This window comes from Pristis pectinata, chromosome 11, assembly GCF_009764475.1.
Source record: "Pristis pectinata isolate sPriPec2 chromosome 11, sPriPec2.1.pri, whole genome shotgun sequence".
NCBI lineage: Eukaryota > Metazoa > Chordata > Chondrichthyes > Rhinopristiformes > Pristidae > Pristis > Pristis pectinata.
In genome coordinates this window covers 86,773,084-86,794,257 of record NC_067415.1, presented here as the reverse complement: position 1 = coordinate 86,794,257, position 21,174 = coordinate 86,773,084, and the positions used below count along the sequence as shown (strand labels likewise).

Genomic DNA, 21,174 nt, shown 5'->3' with positions numbered 1-21,174 from the left:
CTGTCTGCTTATCTTGGCTGAGTGTGTAGTGAATCTCTGGAATTCTTTTCCCCTGAGGGTGGTGGAGGCCAGATCATTAGATATATTTAAGGTGGAGGTAAGTCAATATTTGAAAGATGGAGGGTTCTGGGAACTGGAAGGGTTGAGGCCAGCATGATCAGCCATGGTCATATTGAATGACTGGGCAGGGTTGAGGGGCTGAGTGGCCTATTTTCTTGTGTTCTTGTCATTTACCTTCAATTTCTCCTTTCGTCACATTCGACTGCTGCTGGAAACAACATCTTAGTTTACTGCATTAAAGCTCCTCATTACCTTAAACTCGTCCATTAAATCTCATTATAGTGCTCTGTTAAAATAGCTGCAGAATGTGCACCGCAGTCGGAGGGAGCTGCGGGATTCGAACCCACTGCCATCTGCCTCGGGAGCAGTGGGCCCGTTACAAGCCCCGCCCTACGCTGCTGTCAGTCAGCCGTACGCCCCGCCCCCTCGCCCCTCCTTCAGAAGGTGCAGGTGCTGGAACCGAACCATCAATCAAATCCTCGTCACCATCGCCCCGCCCCACCCCGCGCCAACACTTCCGGCTCCCACTCAACCGAACTTGACCCACGGCTCCCGCCCATTGGCCCGTTGACATCAGCGCCGGCTCGGCGATAGGCCCGATCGCCATGACAACGGCGGGTAGCACGTTAGGCTGCACTGGGGCCTGATTCCGAGGGGGGGAAGGCCTGGGCCCAAGCCCCGAACTCAAGTTAGAAGTTGCAGCCGTCTGGGAGCGAGAGCCTCCCCCCCCCCTCACCCCGCCCAGCCCAGCGCCCCGGAGCTCCTGCTGGGTCTGAACCCCCTTTCCCCACCCCTCACGGTGGGGCCTCGGGCTGGGGCTGGGCTGGGCTGGGGCTGAGGCCGAGGCCTGCGCCTGTCGCCGGGGTGTGTGTGGCCGATGAGGCGGAGAGGCCAAGACCCTGGCCGGGCCAGCCCTGGAGCCTGAGCCCCCTTCCCCTCACCCATCCCCCGTACACTCCCCCTCCCCACCTTCCCCGCACACAGAGGGAGGCGATGTGGGCGCCGACGGCCGAGGCCACCTGGGAGGCTGCAGCCCTGGACTCTGCCCCCACCGTACCCTGAGGTAAGGCTGGACCGTGGTGGGAGGGCAGGGGTGTCAGTGATGTCCCCACCTCACCTCCACCACCTCTCAGGGCTGTGCCCAAACATTAACCAGTTGTGTGTGGGAGAAGAGGGGGGAGGAACTCTCAGGGAAGGAGGTTGTAGGTTTAAGCCTCACTCCACAGAGGGACAGGAACATCTTTACTGTACTGTTGAGGGTGCTGTCCTTTGGATGAAACATTAAACGGTGGTCTGTATGCTAACTTGGGCAGGTGTAAAATATTGCATTGCAATATTCAAAGAAGAACAGGGAACTTGTGTTCAGTTCCCGGCCAGTGTCTGTCTCCTATTAGACATTGCTAACACCATTCTTTGTGCATTTGTTTCACCAATTTGTGTGTGATATTCCTTGATGCAAATTGACTACTGCGTTTCCTATGTTACAGTGATGTTTATACCTTAAAAATGCTTCACTGGCTGCCAAGTGCTTTGGGGCATTCTGGAAGGCAAGAGAAAGATACAGTAGAGATGCATGTTCTGTGTTTTGCCTCTCTTCATTGGTGCTGCCTTAGTTCCTTTGCCCTCCAGTGGTAACTGTACCTTCAGTTTTCAAGATCGTAATCTATGGCACTCTCTCCCTAACTTGCTGTAACATCCTTATCTGCTTTACAAAGATCCTTAAAATCCATTTCTCTGATTAAGCTTTTGACACAGATACTAACTTCTCCTTGTGGCTTGCTGTCAGATTTTCTCTGATAATTGCTTCTGAAGTACTGGACCTTGGGATGTTTTACTCTTAAATGTGTTTTGTAAATGCAATAAAAAATGGTGCTGGAAATACTTAGTGGGTCGGCAGTGCCTGTTGGGGTAAAAGAAACAGAGTTAACATTTCAGAGTGACGACCTTTCATCAGAGCTATGAGTTGTGTTGATCTGCTGCTGATCTTTTTAACATTATTTGTTGTTGCTAAATTCCAGTCTCCTGCTTCTGCATTATGTTGTTGTTGTTATTGTCACTGGTAAAATGTATCGGCTACATCCCACTTTTGCTCAGTGTGGTCTTCACCTGTACCTCCATCCTCAGCCATTTCATTTGGTACTCTCGATGTGGCTTCCTCTATATCAGAGCCCAAGCATAGACTCGGCAGCTGTTTTGTCGAGCACCTGTATTCAGTCTGTAGAGGCTATCTTGAGTTGCCAGTTGCATGTCACTTCAACTCCCCTTCCCATTGTCGCAATGACCTGTCTGCTCTTGGCTTTCTGCACTGCTATGGTGAGGCCAAAGGTAAATGAGAACAGCAGACCCCCTGACCCCCAATCAATCAAACCTTCCTTATCTGTTTCTACTTTCCCTCCACCTTGCTTTACCTGCTCATCATCTGCCACCTCACCTGGTCCCACCTATTGCCCATCAGCCTGTCTCGCCCATCCCTCTGACCTCTATCTTCCTTCTACACTTTCAGTCCTGATGCCAGGTCATGACCCAAAACTTTGACTATCTCTTTGCCTCCACAGATGCTGCTTGACCTACTAAGTTCCTCCAATAGTAAGGTTAAAACTATCGGTATTGGTTTATTATTGTCACTTGTACCAAGGTACAGTGAAAAACTTGTCTTGCATGCTGATTGTAAAGATCTATTCATTGCACAGTGCAGTTACATTGAGGTAGTACAGGTAAAAACAATAACAGTATATGTCTACCAACTCCATTTGTCTTATTCTTGAAGAAATGGGATATTATTATTGTTAGTACTATTGCTCAGAAAACATTCCCGATTCCAGAACATAATTTCTGTAAGTAGTTATGTAACATTTTCCTTGTCCACCATATATTGAATGTGTTAATGCCACAGAATAGTAAGTTGCTGTGTTAAAACCACACAATGCCTCCCTTGTGGCATAGATAAGACATGGTTCCATCATATCCTTAAACCATTGGTGTGTGGATGTATGTTGTGATCCATGAGGTGATCTCTTCTCTCCCTCCATTAGCAGTAAAACTGGCCAGTTTTTACTAAGCACCCCCTTTTTGTAATACACAGGAGTCACACCCATAACAATTGTTTGATGCAGACCTCTCCCTTTTGTAATTGTCTAGCTGTATTCTAACCCAATTAGCCCAGCATCATGAATTTTCACTGAAGTTGTTTTGCTTGGGGGGGGGGGGGGGGGTGGGTGGGCGGGCGCAGAGGGAAGGGGTGTAAGCTCAGAGTTTCAGCATGTTGAGATGTTCTTATTTACTGAAATGGCACAGTAGTCAGTGTATGTAAGGAACTGATGTAAATTGTGTTCTAGGTAGATCTTGCTCGTGAACTGAAAAGAACTTTCCTTGCAGCTCCAATGTGTCCCATTTGCTTTTATCCTGCAAAACAATGTTTTTGTGGTTATTTTAGTCTGAATTCAGGTTCAAGGAAGTCAATATTGTATCTAACTTTCTTTCTTAATGTGTTCTTCCAAAGTTAGATTAAATAATTAGTTAGATATGTAGTTCTTTCTTTGCTGTAAGAGTTGTAGGATTGTAACTATAGTGACCTATTGACACTATCCAAGTAGGCAACCATGCAAAATATCAGGCACTGGGCAGTCAAGTTACCACCATAATATTTAAGTTACCAGTTTATGGTGATAACCTAACACCCCTTAGATCAATCAACAATTCACTTTACCTTGATAAAGGAATGGTGCAATTTCCAGAATTTCTTTCTGTAGGAGGCCATTCAGCCCATTAAGTCTATGCCAGCTCGCAGCAGTCCCATTCCTCAACTAATTTTCCTTGCAACTCTTCTCCCATGTTGTTCCCATCAATTTTACACCCATGTACACCATGTTTACTGAAGCCAGTTAACCTACCAGCACATCACTGGGAGTGTGTACAAACTCTACATAGACAACACTAAAGTCAGGATTGAATTTGGATCACTGGATCAAAGTAGGCAGCTCTGCCACTCTCCTTTCTAAGCTAGTGCTTTTCCACTCCAGATGGCATGTGTGTGTGTCGAGTTGAAGTGATTATGGTATATCTGTTCATTCAACCAGTTAACAAACATCAAAAAAAAAGCACCATTCTGGGTTGCTCCACAGGTGGCATTTTGATCTTCCCTAAAGTTGATCTCTTTCTAGCCATACCAAAACAGAATTAGTAAGCTTTGAAAGAGAGGATCATTACCAGGGCTAACCTTTGTGTGCTGGGGGTGGGAACCATTCTCATTAGGCAAACAACCTTTTCACAGTATGTCAGAGACCATTCCTCAGTACAAGTTCACTATGCTTTTCCTCAATGAGTTGCCTCCCTCACAACCAGAGCTGCGCACACCCATCGCAACATCCCAGCACCATGTCATAGTTACCTTCCACTATTCATTGGTGAATTTAATCCTAGATGTCACAATCTTTCACCATTTCTAAACTAGAAACTATTGTTGGACTACCAGATTTGTCAAGGTTTGTCTCAGTTTCCTAATTAAACTTGATTCTCAGGAATACAGAATGATAGTTCAGTGGAAAGGGTTGACTTCCTGCACTTAGCCACACTGGTAGCTTAAGTAGGCAAGTCCAATAGTATAATAAACTATTTCCTCCACACCATCTTGGGACATTTAAAACAAATCTCACAGAATGTTTTTCCTCTCCAGGATAGACAATCAAAAGAACATTTAAAACCAGAACCAATATCCTTAAATTGAAGTTTTGGTTCCTTACCAGACAAAGCCAAAAGAGGAGCCTATCCAAAGGCAAATCTGATGACATTACTGCGAAATGGTTAATGTAGCTTGAAAGGGGAGAGACAAAGTGTATGCACAAGTGAAGGATGTTTAAGTGGTAACTTTTTCTCCACACCCCCACAGTAACTGAATTAAACTATGCTTAAGTGCACATTTAATGTTCACATTAAAACTAAACAGTGCCATTGGACTGGATTAAACAAAAGTTTTTACTGCATTTCAAATTTAAATTTGAAAAAGAACTCCATTGATATAGAATGTGACACAATGACTGTTTCACCTTCAATGCCATGTCTTAATTCCAATTCCCTGCATTCTCTATTCCACAAGTGATCAATTATTACCCCCCCTCAGACCTCAACTGTTCCTAGCCCACTCACACATACAATTTGAAGTTTGTCAAGCCTCAACATTCACATACTTCAAACAAAACACAACTTACTCAAAAACAGGGCAGCAGAAACCCACATACAACTCAAGGAAACCCTCCAATATTTTAAGGCTTTAATGCAAAGGAATGCCACAAGGCCTGAATCATACAAATACATGTATTCAAACTCCCTACACAAAAAAAAAACAGAACTCCAGCAGACATTTGACTCCCAGAATTCAAGTCTCTCCTTACAAGTGTCAACCCTACAGTCTCTCTACAATTCCAGGTTTGGTAGGGAGTTAAATCCTGTTTCCAAAACCTCTCCCTTCTATTTTCCTCCAAGGGAGCAGCACAACATCAATAGTCCAATGTACATTTGACCCATTTCATCCATCTTTGGTTACAGCTAGACTATAGGATACCACAGCATCACCTGCATTTTCCATTTTACCAATTGTGTAGGAGCCTGGTTTTCAGTACTAAACCAATCAGATACTGAGGGGCATGCAATTGATTGCACCTGAGAATTCATACAAAGACGTCATTCCCCATGTGGGTCACTTAACTGTCCAATCACTGTCTTAACCTAGGCCTCTAATTAACAGATAGCTCTTCTGACTGCCGTTGAGCCTTTGGATGCTATTGGATATGTCTTACAGTGGACCCATTGTTTCTTGTATCACTACCACCCAATGGCCACTTCTAATTAATTAGGCCTCTGATACCTTGAGTCTTGGTAAAGTGAGCTAACTTTAATGAATTGAGAGAATGTTACATTGAAGTATTGTCATATGGCTTCATGCCAGTTTTACCTGCAATCAGTCGATCCTGGAGATTAACTCCTGCGATTGTCATTATCAATTTCCTTGCTTATATTTTCTTAACATTCTTGGGAATTTCACAGACCATTAACCATCCTTGTATGTGGCAACCTTCAAATATCTATTAATGTCATACACACTGTTTACTCTTCCATTCTGTGATGGCTGTTTTAACCCTCTGACTGCCACAGTGGACAGGATTGAATAACTGCTTTAATTCATGTACATACTCTTTAAATATTTTCCATTGCCTATGCACCGTCAAGCCATTTCTCCAATTTATCATTGCTAATTTGTGCCTCAAACCTTTGCAGTTTCCTTAGTTCAGATTCAGGGCTCCAGATTCTCTTACTTCACTCTCCATCTTAATGAAGAATTCTGTCATGTTCTGTCACTCTGCCCTCAAGAACCACACACAAAGAAATAGTTAATTATTCCCTTCTGATTCTACAACACCCAGTTTAGGATTGCCTGTTATCTAGTCAGTTTATCAAATTAAAAAGTACCAAAAACTTATTCCTCTTTGCCAAAAACAGAAGGGTACTTTCCGAACTAAATTAAGATATTATTGATATTGGTAATCATTGAAGGGATGAAGCAAGTTCATGTTGGTCATAAACACTGGGGTGGGAAAATGTAAAAAAAACAGAAAAGGTTGGAAATACTCACCAGGTCAGGCTGCATCTGTGAAAAGAGAGAGAGAGTCAGTGTTTCAGATCTGAGCTGTGCTGTAGGTTCAGTACAGATGTTAACTGGACCTCTGCAGTAATGATTTTTGATGGGGTTGGGTCCAGTATTTGTTTTGATGATTTTGTTCTCTTAGTAAAATGGTCAGTAATTAGATAACATTTGTAGGATAATCCGTTTATGCATCATTTTGTCTGAATTTTTAGCATTATTGTGATAATCTATTGGTAGACATCTGATTATAGATGTTTTCTAATTGTATAACTGCTTAAGTTTTGCAATTGTAGAGGACATCTAAGGACTTGAGGGGACCATACAGACCTCACTACACCTCCCACCCCTCCTCCCAAGCCAATATTGCTTTTGGATGAAAAAATGGCTAATCTGTCCTTAATTTCATTATTGGTATTGGTTTATTATTGTCACTTGTACTGAGGTACAGTGAAAAACTTGTCTTGCATACTGATCGTACAGGTCAATTCATTACACAGTGCAGTTACATTGGGTTAGTACAGAGTGCATTGAGGTAGTACAGGTAAAAACAATAACAGTACAGAGTAAGGTGTCACAGCTACAGAGAAAGTGCAGTGCAATAAGGTGCAAGGTCACAACAAGGTAGATCGTGAAGTCAGTCCATCTCATTGTATAAGGGAACCATTCAATAGTCTTATCACAGTGGGGTAGAAGCTGTCCTTAAGTCTGGTGGTACGTGCCCTCAGGCTCCTGTATCTTCTACCCGATGGAAGAGGAAAAAAGAGAGAATGACCCGGGTTGGTGGGGTCCATTAACCCAACTTGACTCCCTTTCCTGAATTATTCTTTACTAACAATCTATCAGTGTAGGTTTTGAGATTTACAATGAACCCCTAACCTCAGGACCTGCTTAAGAATTTGGGGTTTGTGAATGGCAATGATAGATATACATATACAGGGTTGTGGGGACTATTTGGATAGCTGTTTCAAAGAGCCAGCACAGGAGCAATGAGCCAAATGGATGTCTCCTACAAGGGAAGCATCATTTGGAAAATGCTTTGTTCATCTGCTGACCATACGGTTCAGAGACCTTTTGGTTTTACTACCGTGTCTGTGATCTCCAATAAGGAATAGAATTAGGAATTTGGTCATCCATTTACCAGAAATTTTTGCTCTTCTGAAAATACTTTCCAATTAATCTGATTCCCCCCCCCCCCCCCCTTTCATCACTAACTGCTGGCTATTCTTATTAGTTCTTGTTCTCCTGATCTCACTGCAGGTTTCTTGCTGACCTTTGAATTGTAGTCAAAGGTTGGCATTTCCTGTATGTATTCAGTTCACTATTTCATCTTCTGTTACTGCCCTTTTAGACGGCATTTTCCAGAAAAATATTGCTGCTGTGTTTTTGTTTGAGGTTAAAATTTCCCATTTGATCTTTTGCCAATTATTTTAATCTTTGTTCCTGCCATGATAGCAGTTTGGTGAGGTCACACCCTGGGTACCAATGCAGTTTTGGTCTCTATACTTCAGAAAGATTACATTTTCGATTCACCAGATTGATTTTCAGGATAAAGGGGTAGTCACATAAGATATTGTGTAAATTGACCTACACACGCTGGAGTTCGGAAGAATGAGGGGTGATCTCATTGAACCATGCAAGATTCCGAGAGGGAATAGTTGGCTAGATGCTGAGAGGTTATTTCTCTTGGCTTGACAGTCTAGACTTAGGGTTTGTCTCGGGATTAGCCATTATGGACAGGGATGAGGATGAATTCCTTTATGGAAAGAGTTATATGTCTTTGGATTCTTGATTGTATTCAAAGATGAGATTAATCGATTTTTCAACACAAAGGGAGTTGGAGGATGTGGGCTTGTGATAATTGAATGGTTCAGCAGGCTTGGGATTGAGTGGCCAGTTGTTGCTTCTGTTGTGCATTCTAAGATTTTTAAAGATATCCGTTAAATCTCCCTTGACCACCTCTTTGCTAAGAAAAGCAATCCTAATTTCTCAAGTCTCCGCACAAAATTTGCATGCTATCTGAATATATAATCGCAGGTCAACACCTCATTGAATAAACACCTCATTGAGGAGAGAATTTCTGTTGCTTTTTGGCTCAGCTAATGGAAAGTGTAACGTTGTGGTCATATTATGGGAGACTCCATAGAGAATTTTGCACTTGAAAAAATTACAGCAGATGCAGGAAGTCTGAAATAAAACAGAAAATGCTGGAAACACTCACCAGGTCAGGCAACATTTGGGAAAGGAGATACAGAGTTAAGGATTTGAGTTGAAGACCTGTTGTTCAAGCAATGACTAATACCAGTGGAGGTCCATAAGTGTTTTTTGACTTGAATAAGTGGGCACTGGAGACATGGGAAGCGTTTGTGTTGATCTACCCAACTGTTCTAGCAATTGAGACCCATGATTATAGACCAGTTACTGGGTATGTAATTCACGGTTACTGGTTGTAGTATTGAGAACTAGGTTGCTATTAACTGGCTTTTAATTTAATTGTATCTTATCCATATGCAGTGGCCATTTATTCTCATAGTGCATAGTGTTCCATTGGTCTGTATGAAAACGAATAATTTCTTATGGGGCTGATGAAATCTTGGTTATTGAACTCAGATGAAATTCACACAGAAAGTGAGAACATTAAGTAATATGTTCTTACAATCACTCCATACCTTGTAATTTAACATAAGTAGGACATATTTTGAGCGTAATATGGAATGCCCAGGTAATTTTGGAATTTTACTACTAGGATTGTAGTAACTGGAAAACTTTAAAAGATCCACAACTTTTGAGTTTTTAAAAGATCTACTTTCTGGAGTGGTCTCATATTAGGTAGTGAGTTCTTTTGTAAATGTGCTAATGCAGTTTATATTCATTAGAGACGTGGGAATTGGTTTATAAATAGTGGTACTGTGGTTGTTAAGTTATTCTAATGCTGCTTCAGTGATCTTTTAAACTTACACTCAGGCTATTTTGCAGTGAAGTCTGTAGGATACTAGGCACAATAGCAAACTCCTTGGCCAAAAAACACTGATTCTTGTACAGGGACACAGTTTTACTGATGTGAACATTGCTTTACTGATTGAAAAGGGTGAACTGCAACATGAGAAAAAATTTTCATTCTGTATTGTCTTTTATGCATTTTGTGTCTTTCCCTTTTCTTACACATTGCGAGCTGCCTTCCCTTGTTGCTGTGTCTCTGTAATGTAGTGTTTGAGAGTCATTCAGGTTGACTTAGCCACATAACTTCTTCTTTCCTCAGAGTAGAACAACATTTCTCTAATACCAACCCAACAACTAAACTGAGAGGGGCTCCTGATTTTGGGGTGCACAGTGTAGTACAATATAATGTGTGTGGCAGGATCACATTGATATGCTGTTGTTAGAGCATACATTTTTGACACAACGTCCCTGGAATCTATTATTCAAGAAGTGGTAACAGGGCACAAAGAAAATAATGATGGGATTGGGTAGAGTGAACATGGATTTATGAAAGGGAAATCATGTTCATCAAATCAGTTGGAATTTTTTGAGGTAGTAACCAGAAACATGGGCGTATAGAAAATAAAAGTCGGAGCAGGTCACTTGGCCCTTCAAAATCCAGATTCAGATTAGTTCATTGTCATATACACCAGGGTGCAATGAAATTCCTTGAGAACATGGCAACACTACTGGGAAAGGAATGTGAGAGAGGTGATTGGTTCAGAAGTCTGATAGCAGTGGGGAAGAAATTGTTCTTGAGTCTAGTCATCTTACCTTTTAAGATCCTTTATCTTCTCCCAGAAGATAGAAGAGAGAAAATGGAATGGCCAGGCTAGCAGGCATCCTTGACGATACTGTTAGCCTTCTGTGGTTCTGCCATTCAGTATGATCCTGTCTGATTCTTGACCTCCATACCATATTCCCGCTTGCTCCCCTAAGAATAGATAAGACAAGTTGATATGGTTTCTTTCTCCTTCTCAAATATATTTAGCAACATAGCCTCCATAATCTTCTGAGGTGGAGAATGGTTCACCATCCACTGACTGGAAAACTCTCTCCTTACATCACTCCCAATTGTCCTGCTCTAACCCAAGACTGTGACCCTGCTTTTAGATTCCCAACCTGGAGAAATATTTTTACTGTCAAGCTTCATCAGAATTTTGTATATTTCAATGAAATCTCTCTTTCTGCTAAACTCTAATGTAGACAAGCCTAGTCAACCCCATTCTTTCGTGATATAACTGTTTCACCATTCCAAAGAACCAGCCTGCTGAACTTTCATTGTACTCCTGATATGGCAAGTATATCCTTCCTTGGGTAAGGATATCAAAACTTCATGCAGTACTCCAGATGTGGTCTCACCAGAGCCCTGTATAACTGTAATAAGATATTCTTGCTCCTGTACTCAAGACCTCTTGAACTGAAGGCCAACATACTATTTAACATCATAACTGCTTGCTGCACCTGCCTATTTGCTTTCAGCGACTGATGTGCAAAGACACGTGGATCCCTTTGTACATGAACACTTCCCCATCTATCACTATTTAAATAATACACTGCCTTTCTGTTTTTCCTACCAAAGAGGATATCACTTATTGATGTTATATTGCTTGTGGTATGTATTTGCCCAATCACCTTGAAACCTCTTTGGACCCTCCTTATAACTCGCATCCAATTCAGTTTTGTTTCGTCAGGAAGCATTCAATCCACTTATCCAAAGCATTGATATGTGTTGTGATTAACAGATGCCCAAGCACTGATCCTTGCAGCACCCGACTACTCGCTGCCTGCCACCCTGAAAAAGATCTACTTATTTCTACTGTACTTCCTGTCTGTCAACCAATTTTCCATGTCACTCTAATACTCTGTGTACTTTAACTTTACGTACTGGCCTCTTGCCTGGTACTTTATTAAAGGTTTTCCGAAAATCCACATGTGCCACATCCAGCGTTTCCTCTGTATGTATTCTACCAGTTGTGTGCTCAAAAATATTCCAGAAGGTTTGTCAAACACTATATTCCATAGATTCATGTTGAGTGTCTAATCCCATTGATATTTTCTAAGTGTCCTGTTATCACATTTTCCCCAATACCGATGTTAGCTAACTGAATGGTAGTCCCACCTTTTTTAAACAGTGAGATCATATTTGCCATCCTCCAATCTGCAGGAATTATTTCATAATATGTAGGATTTTGGAGATGACCACCAATGAATCCACTACTTCCATGGCTGCCTTTTCTAGTACTCTGTGATGCAAGTTATCGGCCCTGTGGAATTATTGGGAATAAGGGGTGGTGGGCAGCAGTGATGGGATTGAGGAGGGGGGCAGCAGAGGTGGGAATGGTGGGGGTGGGCAGCAGTGGTGGGACTTGGGGGGGGGCAGCAGTGCTGGGACTGAGGAGGGAGCAGCAGTGGGCTGGCAGGGTGAGAAGGTACACTGAGGTAGCAGTGGAGGATACACAGGATCCATCACATATGTTGTACACTTCAAGCTCTGTTCCCTCTTTGAGGGAGTGCTCAGTGTTCTGATTATCTGCCACTTGGGGTGACTAGTGCCGGCAAAAACACTCCTGTTACCCTTCTTACAAGAACCTGTTTGCTCACCACCAGCAAATTTCCTTGAAAATATTGTATTGAATTTCTTTTTATGAAATGGGGCTTGCACCCATATAGTCAGAAGTGATCAATAAATTTTGAGAAGTTTGGAGCCTTTAGGAGGTTGGTGAGGAACCTCCTCCTGCGTTAGAGAGGCAGACCTGAATTTGCTTGGAATTTAAGTTTCATTGCAATGTAATCTCTAAGTGTAGGCTTGGAGATTTTGCACTCTTAGCTTTCATTATCCTGTTTGTACATTGGGATGGACATCCAAATGTTCACAATCACTGTTTGAAAAATGTAGCCAGTAGTTTGTGGTTTTGAGGGTATTTGATTGGATTGCAAATTGCAAGTAAAGTTAAAACTTCTGGAAGTTAAAATCGTAGAATCATAGAACAGTACAGCACAATACAGGCCCTTCAGCTCACAGTGTTGTGCTGACCTTTAAACCTCGCCTAAGACTATCTAACCCCTTCCTCCCACATACCCTTCTATTTTAAATTCCTCCATATGCTTGTCCAGTAATCTCTTGAATTTGACCAATGTACCTGCCTCCACCACCGCCCCAGGCAGCGCATTCCATGCCCCAACCACTCTCTGGGTAAAGCCTACACTTAGAGATTACATTACAACCACCCTCTTATATCTCCCTTGAACTTCCCACCCATTACTTTAAAGCCATGCCCTCTTGTATTGAGCATTGGTGCCCTGGGAAGGAGGCGCTGGCTGTCCACTCTACCTATTCCATCTGTTTATTTTTCCCTTTAGACCACTTTGGCCCTTGGCCAAGATAATTCTGGCCCACAATTCTTCACAAAATCTGATTCAAATGGATCAATTTGAGATTGGATTGGGTTTTTTACTGGGTAACAGTGGGGAAGACCTTGGCTTTAGTATGTATTTTAATGATTCCTGCAAGTCTCACTGCTGTAGCAATCCTTTAATATCTCTTGTATTTATTGCTGTACTTGCTATACATATGCTGTGTCCCAAAATGAGGATGTCCATTTATACTATCCCCACTCTCTGCTAAATTCTATAAGCAGCTAGAGAGCCAACAAAGGTGATGCATAGACACCAACACAACAACATCAATTATCATTTACGTGGTATCTTTCCAAAGTAAATTGATGAGACAGATTAGAACATATTATGGCAGGCAAACAAAAAAATTGGTTGAAGAGATAGATTTCAAGGATGGTCTCAAAGGGAAGCAGAAAGGCTTAGGCAGGAAATGGTAGCACTTAGGCCCCAGGCGACTATAGGTAGGGCCATCATTGTTGAAAGAATGAAAATCAGAAATGTGCTGGAGGCCTGAATTGGAGGAGCCAAGCCATCCTGGAAGTTGTTGAGTTGAAATAGATTACAAAGAAGAAGAGGGCAATGGGTGAATTTTAAAAATAGGATGACATCTTTAAAATTGAGATGTTGTTGGATCAGGAGCTTATGAAGCAGAACAAGACTGGTTATAGTAGGTGAATGAGTCTTGATGTAAGTTAGAATGTAGACAGCAGCATTTAAGGTGAGCTGATATTTATGAAAGGTGGAAGCTGTGGTGCAGGCCAGGGACAGTTGAGTCTGGATATAATAAAGCCGTGGTGAGGATTTAATCAGCATATGAGGGGAGCCAGCAACAGAGGGGTTTTCTCTGCAATTGATACGGCACAAAAGTTGATCAAAGGTGCAAGGAAAGCCTTTACTGTTACCTGAAGAATCTTTCCAAATTGTCTACAACACATAAAATTTGTTGTCTTTCATTGGCTGGTTCTTGAGAATGGAGTTAATTCATTAAAATCTGACATTTAACATATGACGACCTCAGCACCTCTGACGTACTTTATTTTCTAATTACATTGTGTCTTACAGTTCATTGAGTGATGTACCATTAGTGTATCTTAAAGACCTAGACAAGGAACTGGTTCAGGAATACCATCTTGTTTTGAACAAGGCACTAGAGATCTCAATAATGGGGCAGAATTTGTTGGAGTGGGAACAGGGAAACAGAGGTCAATCACCTCCATTAGTGTGTTCTGGCATTCAGAACAGCATTGTAGAGATTAACTTACTCTACCAAAGTTCTGTGAACCATTGAGTTCAAACCCACCATGGCAACTGGGGAATTCAAATTCAAGTAACTAAATTAATCTGGAATTTAACTTATAAAACCCAGTCTCAGAAACAATAACTATGAAACTGTCAGATTGTTGATAGATAACCAGCTGGTTCATTATTGTCCTTCAGAGAAGGAGATCAGCCATCCTTTCCTGATCTGGCTCTGAGACTCTAGGCCCACCCTGCCAAAGTGGATGATTCTTGACTGCCTGCTCAGTTTGGGGCAATTAAGATGCTGGATTTCACAGGATGTCCATCTCCTGGCACAGTGCTGCTACCACAGCTCCTGGGACCCAAGTTTGATCCTAACTTCCACTGCTGTCCATGTAGAGTTTGCACATTCTCCCTGTGACAGCATTGAGTTACTCGAGTTTCTGAAAGATGTGCTGATTGATAGATGAATTGTGCTGGTTGATAGTTTAATTGGCCACTGTAAATTGCCCCAAGTGTAGCTGGGTGGTAGGAGAGCCAGGATAGAGTTGTTGGGCATGCAAGAGAGAAATGGTTGCAAGAAAATCAGTGGGGGAAATAGGATCTCTGAGAGCTGGCATGGACTCGGTGGGCTGAATGGCCTCCTATGTTATAATCCAACTGTCTCAGATTTAAAATCAATAATTCACCAATCATCTGTTGCCATTTAGTACAGCGAGTTCCAAATTTCTACCACCCTATAGAAGTCACCCTGTAGACGTCTCACATAGACCACGTTACATTTTCTCAGCTTGACAAAATTGTACGTGTGAAGTGACAATAGCGCGGTGACAGTAGTGGGGCATCAGGAACCACTGTGAATTTGTCTCTCCTGGAAGAATGAATTTTAAAGTTGAGAAAGTAAAAAAGGAACGATGAAGAATCAGATGAATTAGACAAATCAAACACAGATTGTAATAGAGGCAAGGCAAGTGAAAAAGTAAAAGTGTTGTGATTGCATGGTTTCTGTTGTTCCCTTTCTGGGCTGGAGAGGTGAGTGACATCACAGGAGCATGAATTTCTTCTAAAAGGATCCTTGCTTTGTTTCTGTCATGAGTTTAAGTTGCAATTACTATGTAAACACAGTGTTTTCCTGAAGCTGCTGGGGAGTTGGGAGTGAACTACCGTTCAGCATGGAGCAAATCACCCAGCAACCCGAAGCAGTTCAAACTTGGGGAAGTCTCTTCTCCATCACAGATTGCTGAGCCACATCAGTAACGCAGGCACTGTTAAAATCACCAGCAACTTCTGACCTAAAAGGTTGTGGGGAAACCTGGTCTTCAGATAACCATCAGTTTCAGTCCAGCTCTGCATCTGCATTACAGTGATCATTTTACGTCTGGCTAGAGAACGTTAGCAGATTATTCCAGCACAGGAATTACTGCAGAACAGTAGAAACTCAAATATATCCAATCCTGTTCTAGTTTAATGTCAGTCTAGTTGAAGTTTATACTAATATGCCAGTACCTTATTTTTTTGTAATCTGTTTGTTGTGGTAGGAGTGCAGTCTGCAGTCACAATGCCAGAAATGACAGAAAATCAGACACTGCTGCGCAGAACTCACAGGTAAGTGTGGATTGATTTTAAGCAAATGCATGAGATGAGTTTTTCAGGTTCTAATGCATCCTTTGTATTCAGAAGCTTAGAGCAAGCTGAACTTCTCTTGTGTCCTGATCCTAGTTTAAAGCATCTCTTTAGGGCCATCCCTTCCAGAATGATCATGCCTTCAAAGGTTTCACCTGGTTCATTACCTTAATGTGGTAAGTGTGTCAGCTTCCAACCTCCTTCAACTACTGACATTGATTCTAATATTGTTGTACATTTTATTTAGAGTGTATTTTGGGAATATGTTCAAGAGGCAGAGTACACAGTATTCCGGTTTTCACACTTGGTTTTCTAGCGAGCTTACAAAATTGCAGTTGGATGTTGTTTATCAATCCAAAATCTGAGTTGGTTGCTTTATGTGAGAATGATGCCATGTAACTGTGCGTTAACGATGTTGCTGTATGGGTGGGCTTTAACATGTGAAGATGATACACCTCTTGTATTAGGTTGTGGAAGTGATACTTGTGGAAGAGGCTGGAGCTGCTGATTAGATGTGAGTCTCCATGAATACTTACAATATATTTGTGCCTTGAAGAACATAGAACAGGACAGCACAGGAACAGGCCCTTCAGCCCACAACATTGTGCCAAACTAATTAAACTAGTAATTAAATGCCTAACTAAACTAATCCCTTCTGTTTACGCCATGTCCACATCCCTCCATTCTTTGCACATCCACGGGCCTATCTAAGAGCCTTTTGAACACCTCTATTTTATCCGCCTCCACCACCACCCCAGGCAGCGCATTCAAAACACCCACCATTCTCTGTGTAAAAAAAACTTGCCCTGGGCATCTCCTTTGAACTTACCCCCTCTCACCTTAAATGCATGTCCTCTAGTATTAGACATTTCAACCCTGGGGAAAAAGATACCGGCTGCAGGTTGGAGAGAGGAGGGGGATTGGTCTAAAGTGAAATCTTCAGTTGTACCTTGTAATCTGACCCTCCTATCAGGTCTCCCCTGAGCCTCCTATGCTTTAGAGAACATAATCCAAGTTTGTCCAGCCTCTCCTTATAGCAAATACCCTCCAGTCCAGGCAATATCCTGGTAACCTCTTTTGCACCCTCTCCAAAGCCTCCACATCCTTCCTGTAATACAGCAAACAGAACTGCATGTAATATTCCAAATGTGGCCTAACCCCAAAGTTTTATACAGCTGCAACATGACTTGCAAACTTTTATACTGCCAATGAGACAGGATGTATCAAGGGAGCATGAAGGGGGAATCAGGGACATTGACCAAAAGCTGTGATTCTATGAACACAATTTTGTCAGGCTGTAGTTTGACATCTGTGGAACTATTTTCCCAGTTAAATAGTCCCCAGATGTTCATGAGGTCTGAGTCTGATGCCTTGACTAATGCTGAGTGATTTGCCTTAGTTGTATTTTGATGGAACAGTTTAATACAAATGGCTTGCTTGGCATTTGAGGGGAGTTATAAACCAGCCAAGTAAGTGAAAAATCAAAAAGAATTCTGCAGATACAGGAAATCCAAAATAAAAACAGAAAGGAGGAAGTGTTAGAAAGATTGGTGCACATTAGAGTGGATAAATTGGAATTGGTTTATTATTGTCACTTGTACCAAGGTACAGTGAAAAACTTGTCTTGCATACTGATCGTACAGGTCAATTCATTACACAGTGCTTTGAGTAGCACAAGGTAAAATATTACAGAATGCAGAGTAAAGTGTCACAGCTACAGAGAAAGTGCAGTGCAGGCAGACAATAAGGTGCAAGGTCATAACGAGGTAGATTGTGAGGTCAAGAGTTCATTTTATACATAACAGCAGGATAGAAGCTGACCTTGAGCCTGGTGGTACGTGCTTTCAGGCTTTTGTATCTTCTGCCTGATGGGGTGGGGGAGAGAAGAGAGAATGTCCGGGGTGGGTGGGGTCTTTGATTACGTTGGCTGCTTTACTGAGGCAGTGAGAAGTATAGCCAGAGTCCGTGGAGGGGAGGCTGGTTTCTGTGATGTGCTGAGCTGTGTTCACAACTCTCTGCAGTTTCTTGCGGTCCTGGGCAGAGCAGTTGCTATACCAAGCTGTGATGCATCTATTACCAGAATGCTAAGGGAAGCAAGGGAGGAGATTGCTGGGGCTCTGGAAGAGATTTTTGCATCTTTGTTAGCCACGGGTGAAGTACCAGAAGACAACTAATGTTGTCCTCTTGTTCAAAAAAGGTGGTAGGGACAAGCCTAGAAACTACAAGCCTAGGCCAGTTAGCTTTGCATCAGTCATTGGAGAAGATTCTGAAGGACAGGACTTATGTCACTTGGAAAGGCAGTGAACAATTAGGAGGAGTCAGCATGGAGATCATGTCTCACAAATAAGGTTTAATTTTTTGAGTAAATAACTACGAAAATTCATGAAGGCAGTGTGGTAGATGTGGGGTACACCGACTTCTGTAAGGTTTTGGACAAAGTCCCACAGGGTAGGCTGGTCTGGAGGGTTAAGGCATAAGGGATCCGAGGTGTTTTGACAAACTGGATCCAAAATGAGTTTGGTGATAGGAGCCAAAGGATCATGTGGATGGATGTTTTTCTGACTGGAAGTCTGTCATAAGAGGTGTATTGGTGCTGGGACCTTTGTTGTTTGTAATATGTGTAAATGACTTGGATGAGAATGTAGGTGGTATAATTAGAGAGTTTGCAGATGGCATGAAAATTGTGGGGGTTGTAGGTAGCGAAGAAGATTGTATAAGGATACAGTGGGGCATAGATCAGCTGTAGAATTAGGTGGAGTAGTGGGAGATGGAATTCAGTCGAGACAAGTGTGAGGTAATGCACTTTGGGATGTCAAATTATGGTAGGACATAAAGAGTAAATGGCAAGGTCCTTAGGAGTGTTGATGTACAGAGGGACCTTGGTGTGCAAGTCCATAGCTCTCTGAAAGCGGCAGCACTGACAGATAGGGTAGTGAAAAAGGCATTTGAATGCTTGCCTTTATAGGCCAAAGCATTGAGTATAAGAGTTGGGACGTCATGTTGCAGTTGTATAAAACGTTGGTTAGACTGCAATTGGAGTATAGTGTACAGTTCTGGTCACCACACTACAGGAAGGATGTGATAGTAATAGGTTGCAGAAATGATTCACCAGGACGTTGCCTGGAATGGAGGGCTGTAGTTATAAGGAGAGACTGGATAGGCTGGGTTTGTTCTCACTGGAACGTAGGAGGCTGAGAGGTGACAAAATTATGAAGGATACAGATATTTACAAAATTATAGAGGGCATAGGTAGGATAGATAGTCAGTCTTTTTCCCAGAACGGGAGAGCCGAGTACTAATAGGCACAGGTTTGTGAGAGGGGAAAAAGGTAAAGTCAATCTTTGGGGCAAATTTTTCCACACAGAGGGTGGTGGTTAACTGCAATGAGCTGCCAGAGCAGGTGGTAGAGACAGAAACAACTACAACGTTTAAAAGGCATTTGGACAAGTACTTGGATAGGAAAGGCGTAGAGGGATACGGGCCTAATGCAGGGAAGTGAGTTACCACAGTCTGCACGGAGGATGTGGGCTGAAGGGCCCATTTCTGTGCTGTACCGTTCTCTATTTTTATGAAAGTGCTGGAAACACTCAGCAGGCCAGGCTGCATCTGTGGGAAAAGAACCTTCATCAGAAGTGATTAGGAAACAAAAGAAGCTTGTTAAGCTGCTTTTGGGGGAGGGGGAATGACTCCGATGGGGTAAAACCGGGGTGACCATGTGGGTAAGCTGTAATCAAGCTTATTTGGCCAATGAGTGAATGGGAGCAGTTAGAGAGTGAGAACATGGACTAAAGAACCTAGACAAAAGACTGTCGGAATTACAGATGCAGAACAGGAAGGCATGCCCAGCTGGTCAGTTGAGGAAAAAGACAAACAAGCTGAACTAATGTCACAGATGGGTGACTGATACAGACAAGGGTGAAGAAGTGGCAAGTAATGTTTGTGCTGGAAGAGCGCCAGGCAATGACAGTCTTCAGTGAGAGACAACCTAAGCTTGAGGTTCAGTTGTATAACCATTGCTGAGTCCCCTACCATCAATATCCTGGGAGTCCTATTGATCAGAAACTCAGCTGGACCAGGCACATCGATACCATGGTTGTGAGGGCAGGCCATGAGTTAGATATTGTGTGGCAAGTGACTCACCTCCTCACATTCCAAGGCCTTTCCACTACCCATCAGATACAAATCAGGAATGCAGTGGGATACTCTCCACTTGCCTGGATGAGAGCAGCATCTCAGGAAGCTCAATGCCACCCAGAATAAAACAGGCACCCCATCAACCACCCTAAGCATTCATTCCCTCCACCATCGGCACACAGTGACTGCAGTGTGTACCATCTACAAAACCCACTGCCATTACCTGTCCAAGTTCCTAAGCTCCACCACCAAGCAGGACAAGGGCAGCAGGTGCATGAGAACACCTGCAGGTCTCCCTCGTGCACACCATCCGGCTGTCACTAGTCTAAGTCCTGGAACTTGCTGCCCTACAGCACTGCGTTTGAACACCTTCGCTGGAAGAACTTCAGCAGTTCAAGAAAGTGGCTCACCACCATCTCTTCTCAGGTAACGAAGGATGGCAGTAAATGCTGGCCTCATTGGCAAGGCCCAGACCCTGAAAACAAAAGACACATTTGGGCGGAATGGTTGTTTGTGTGCTATTACTTCTACTTACGGTGCAATGACTCACTCTTTCTTTTTCACTTGTACATAGGAAGAAAAATCGAGAAACACACAATGCAGGTAGGTGTTTATTACTGTTGATGGTTGAGTATTACACCCTGGTGCTGGTTTTAGTCCATATCAAGGGAAGTTTGAGAACATTTGTGGCTGTAGCTGTATGCAGTGGGCATTATGATTGCATAAATTGTTCCCTGTTGATGCATATCTTTTTTGTCTTCTGTGCACTCTACACATCTCATGTAGCGTTTCAAGTCTAAACCTTCCAATCTGTTAATGTTACTGCCCCAATGCACCAGTCATCTTAATTAGTGAGGATCAGCATGAATGGGTTGGATACCTAGCTAAACAAGTAACAAGAAATCAGTAAAGGAGCCATTGTAATGTGGAATTAAGGTTGGCCAAAAGAATTATTGGAAAGAATAAGAGAGAGCCGGATATCTGCCTGGCTCATTTTGTCATCACCAGAATGTTTTTAGTAAGGAGATCACTTGAGAATTAACCTGCAGTTGTCCCATAATTAACTTTGTATTGATCTTTGCTATTTGTTGTAAAGTTTAAAGATT

General features: G+C 42.5%; 1 protein-coding gene across 1 annotated transcript in view; it reads left to right on the top strand.

Annotated features, from left to right (window-relative positions):
* Nucleotides 1-692: 692 nt before the first annotated feature.
* Nucleotides 693-21,174, top strand: part of LOC127575860 (basic helix-loop-helix domain-containing protein USF3) — a 37,343-nt gene continuing 16,861 nt past the window's right edge. The window contains exons 1-3 of the mRNA XM_052026059.1: nucleotides 693-1,123; nucleotides 15,850-15,916; nucleotides 20,643-20,671. Coding sequence (XP_051882019.1) covers nucleotides 15,870-15,916; nucleotides 20,643-20,671 — 76 coding nt within the window. The 5' untranslated portion in view covers nucleotides 693-1,123; nucleotides 15,850-15,869. The remainder of the gene's footprint in view (nucleotides 1,124-15,849; nucleotides 15,917-20,642; nucleotides 20,672-21,174) is intronic.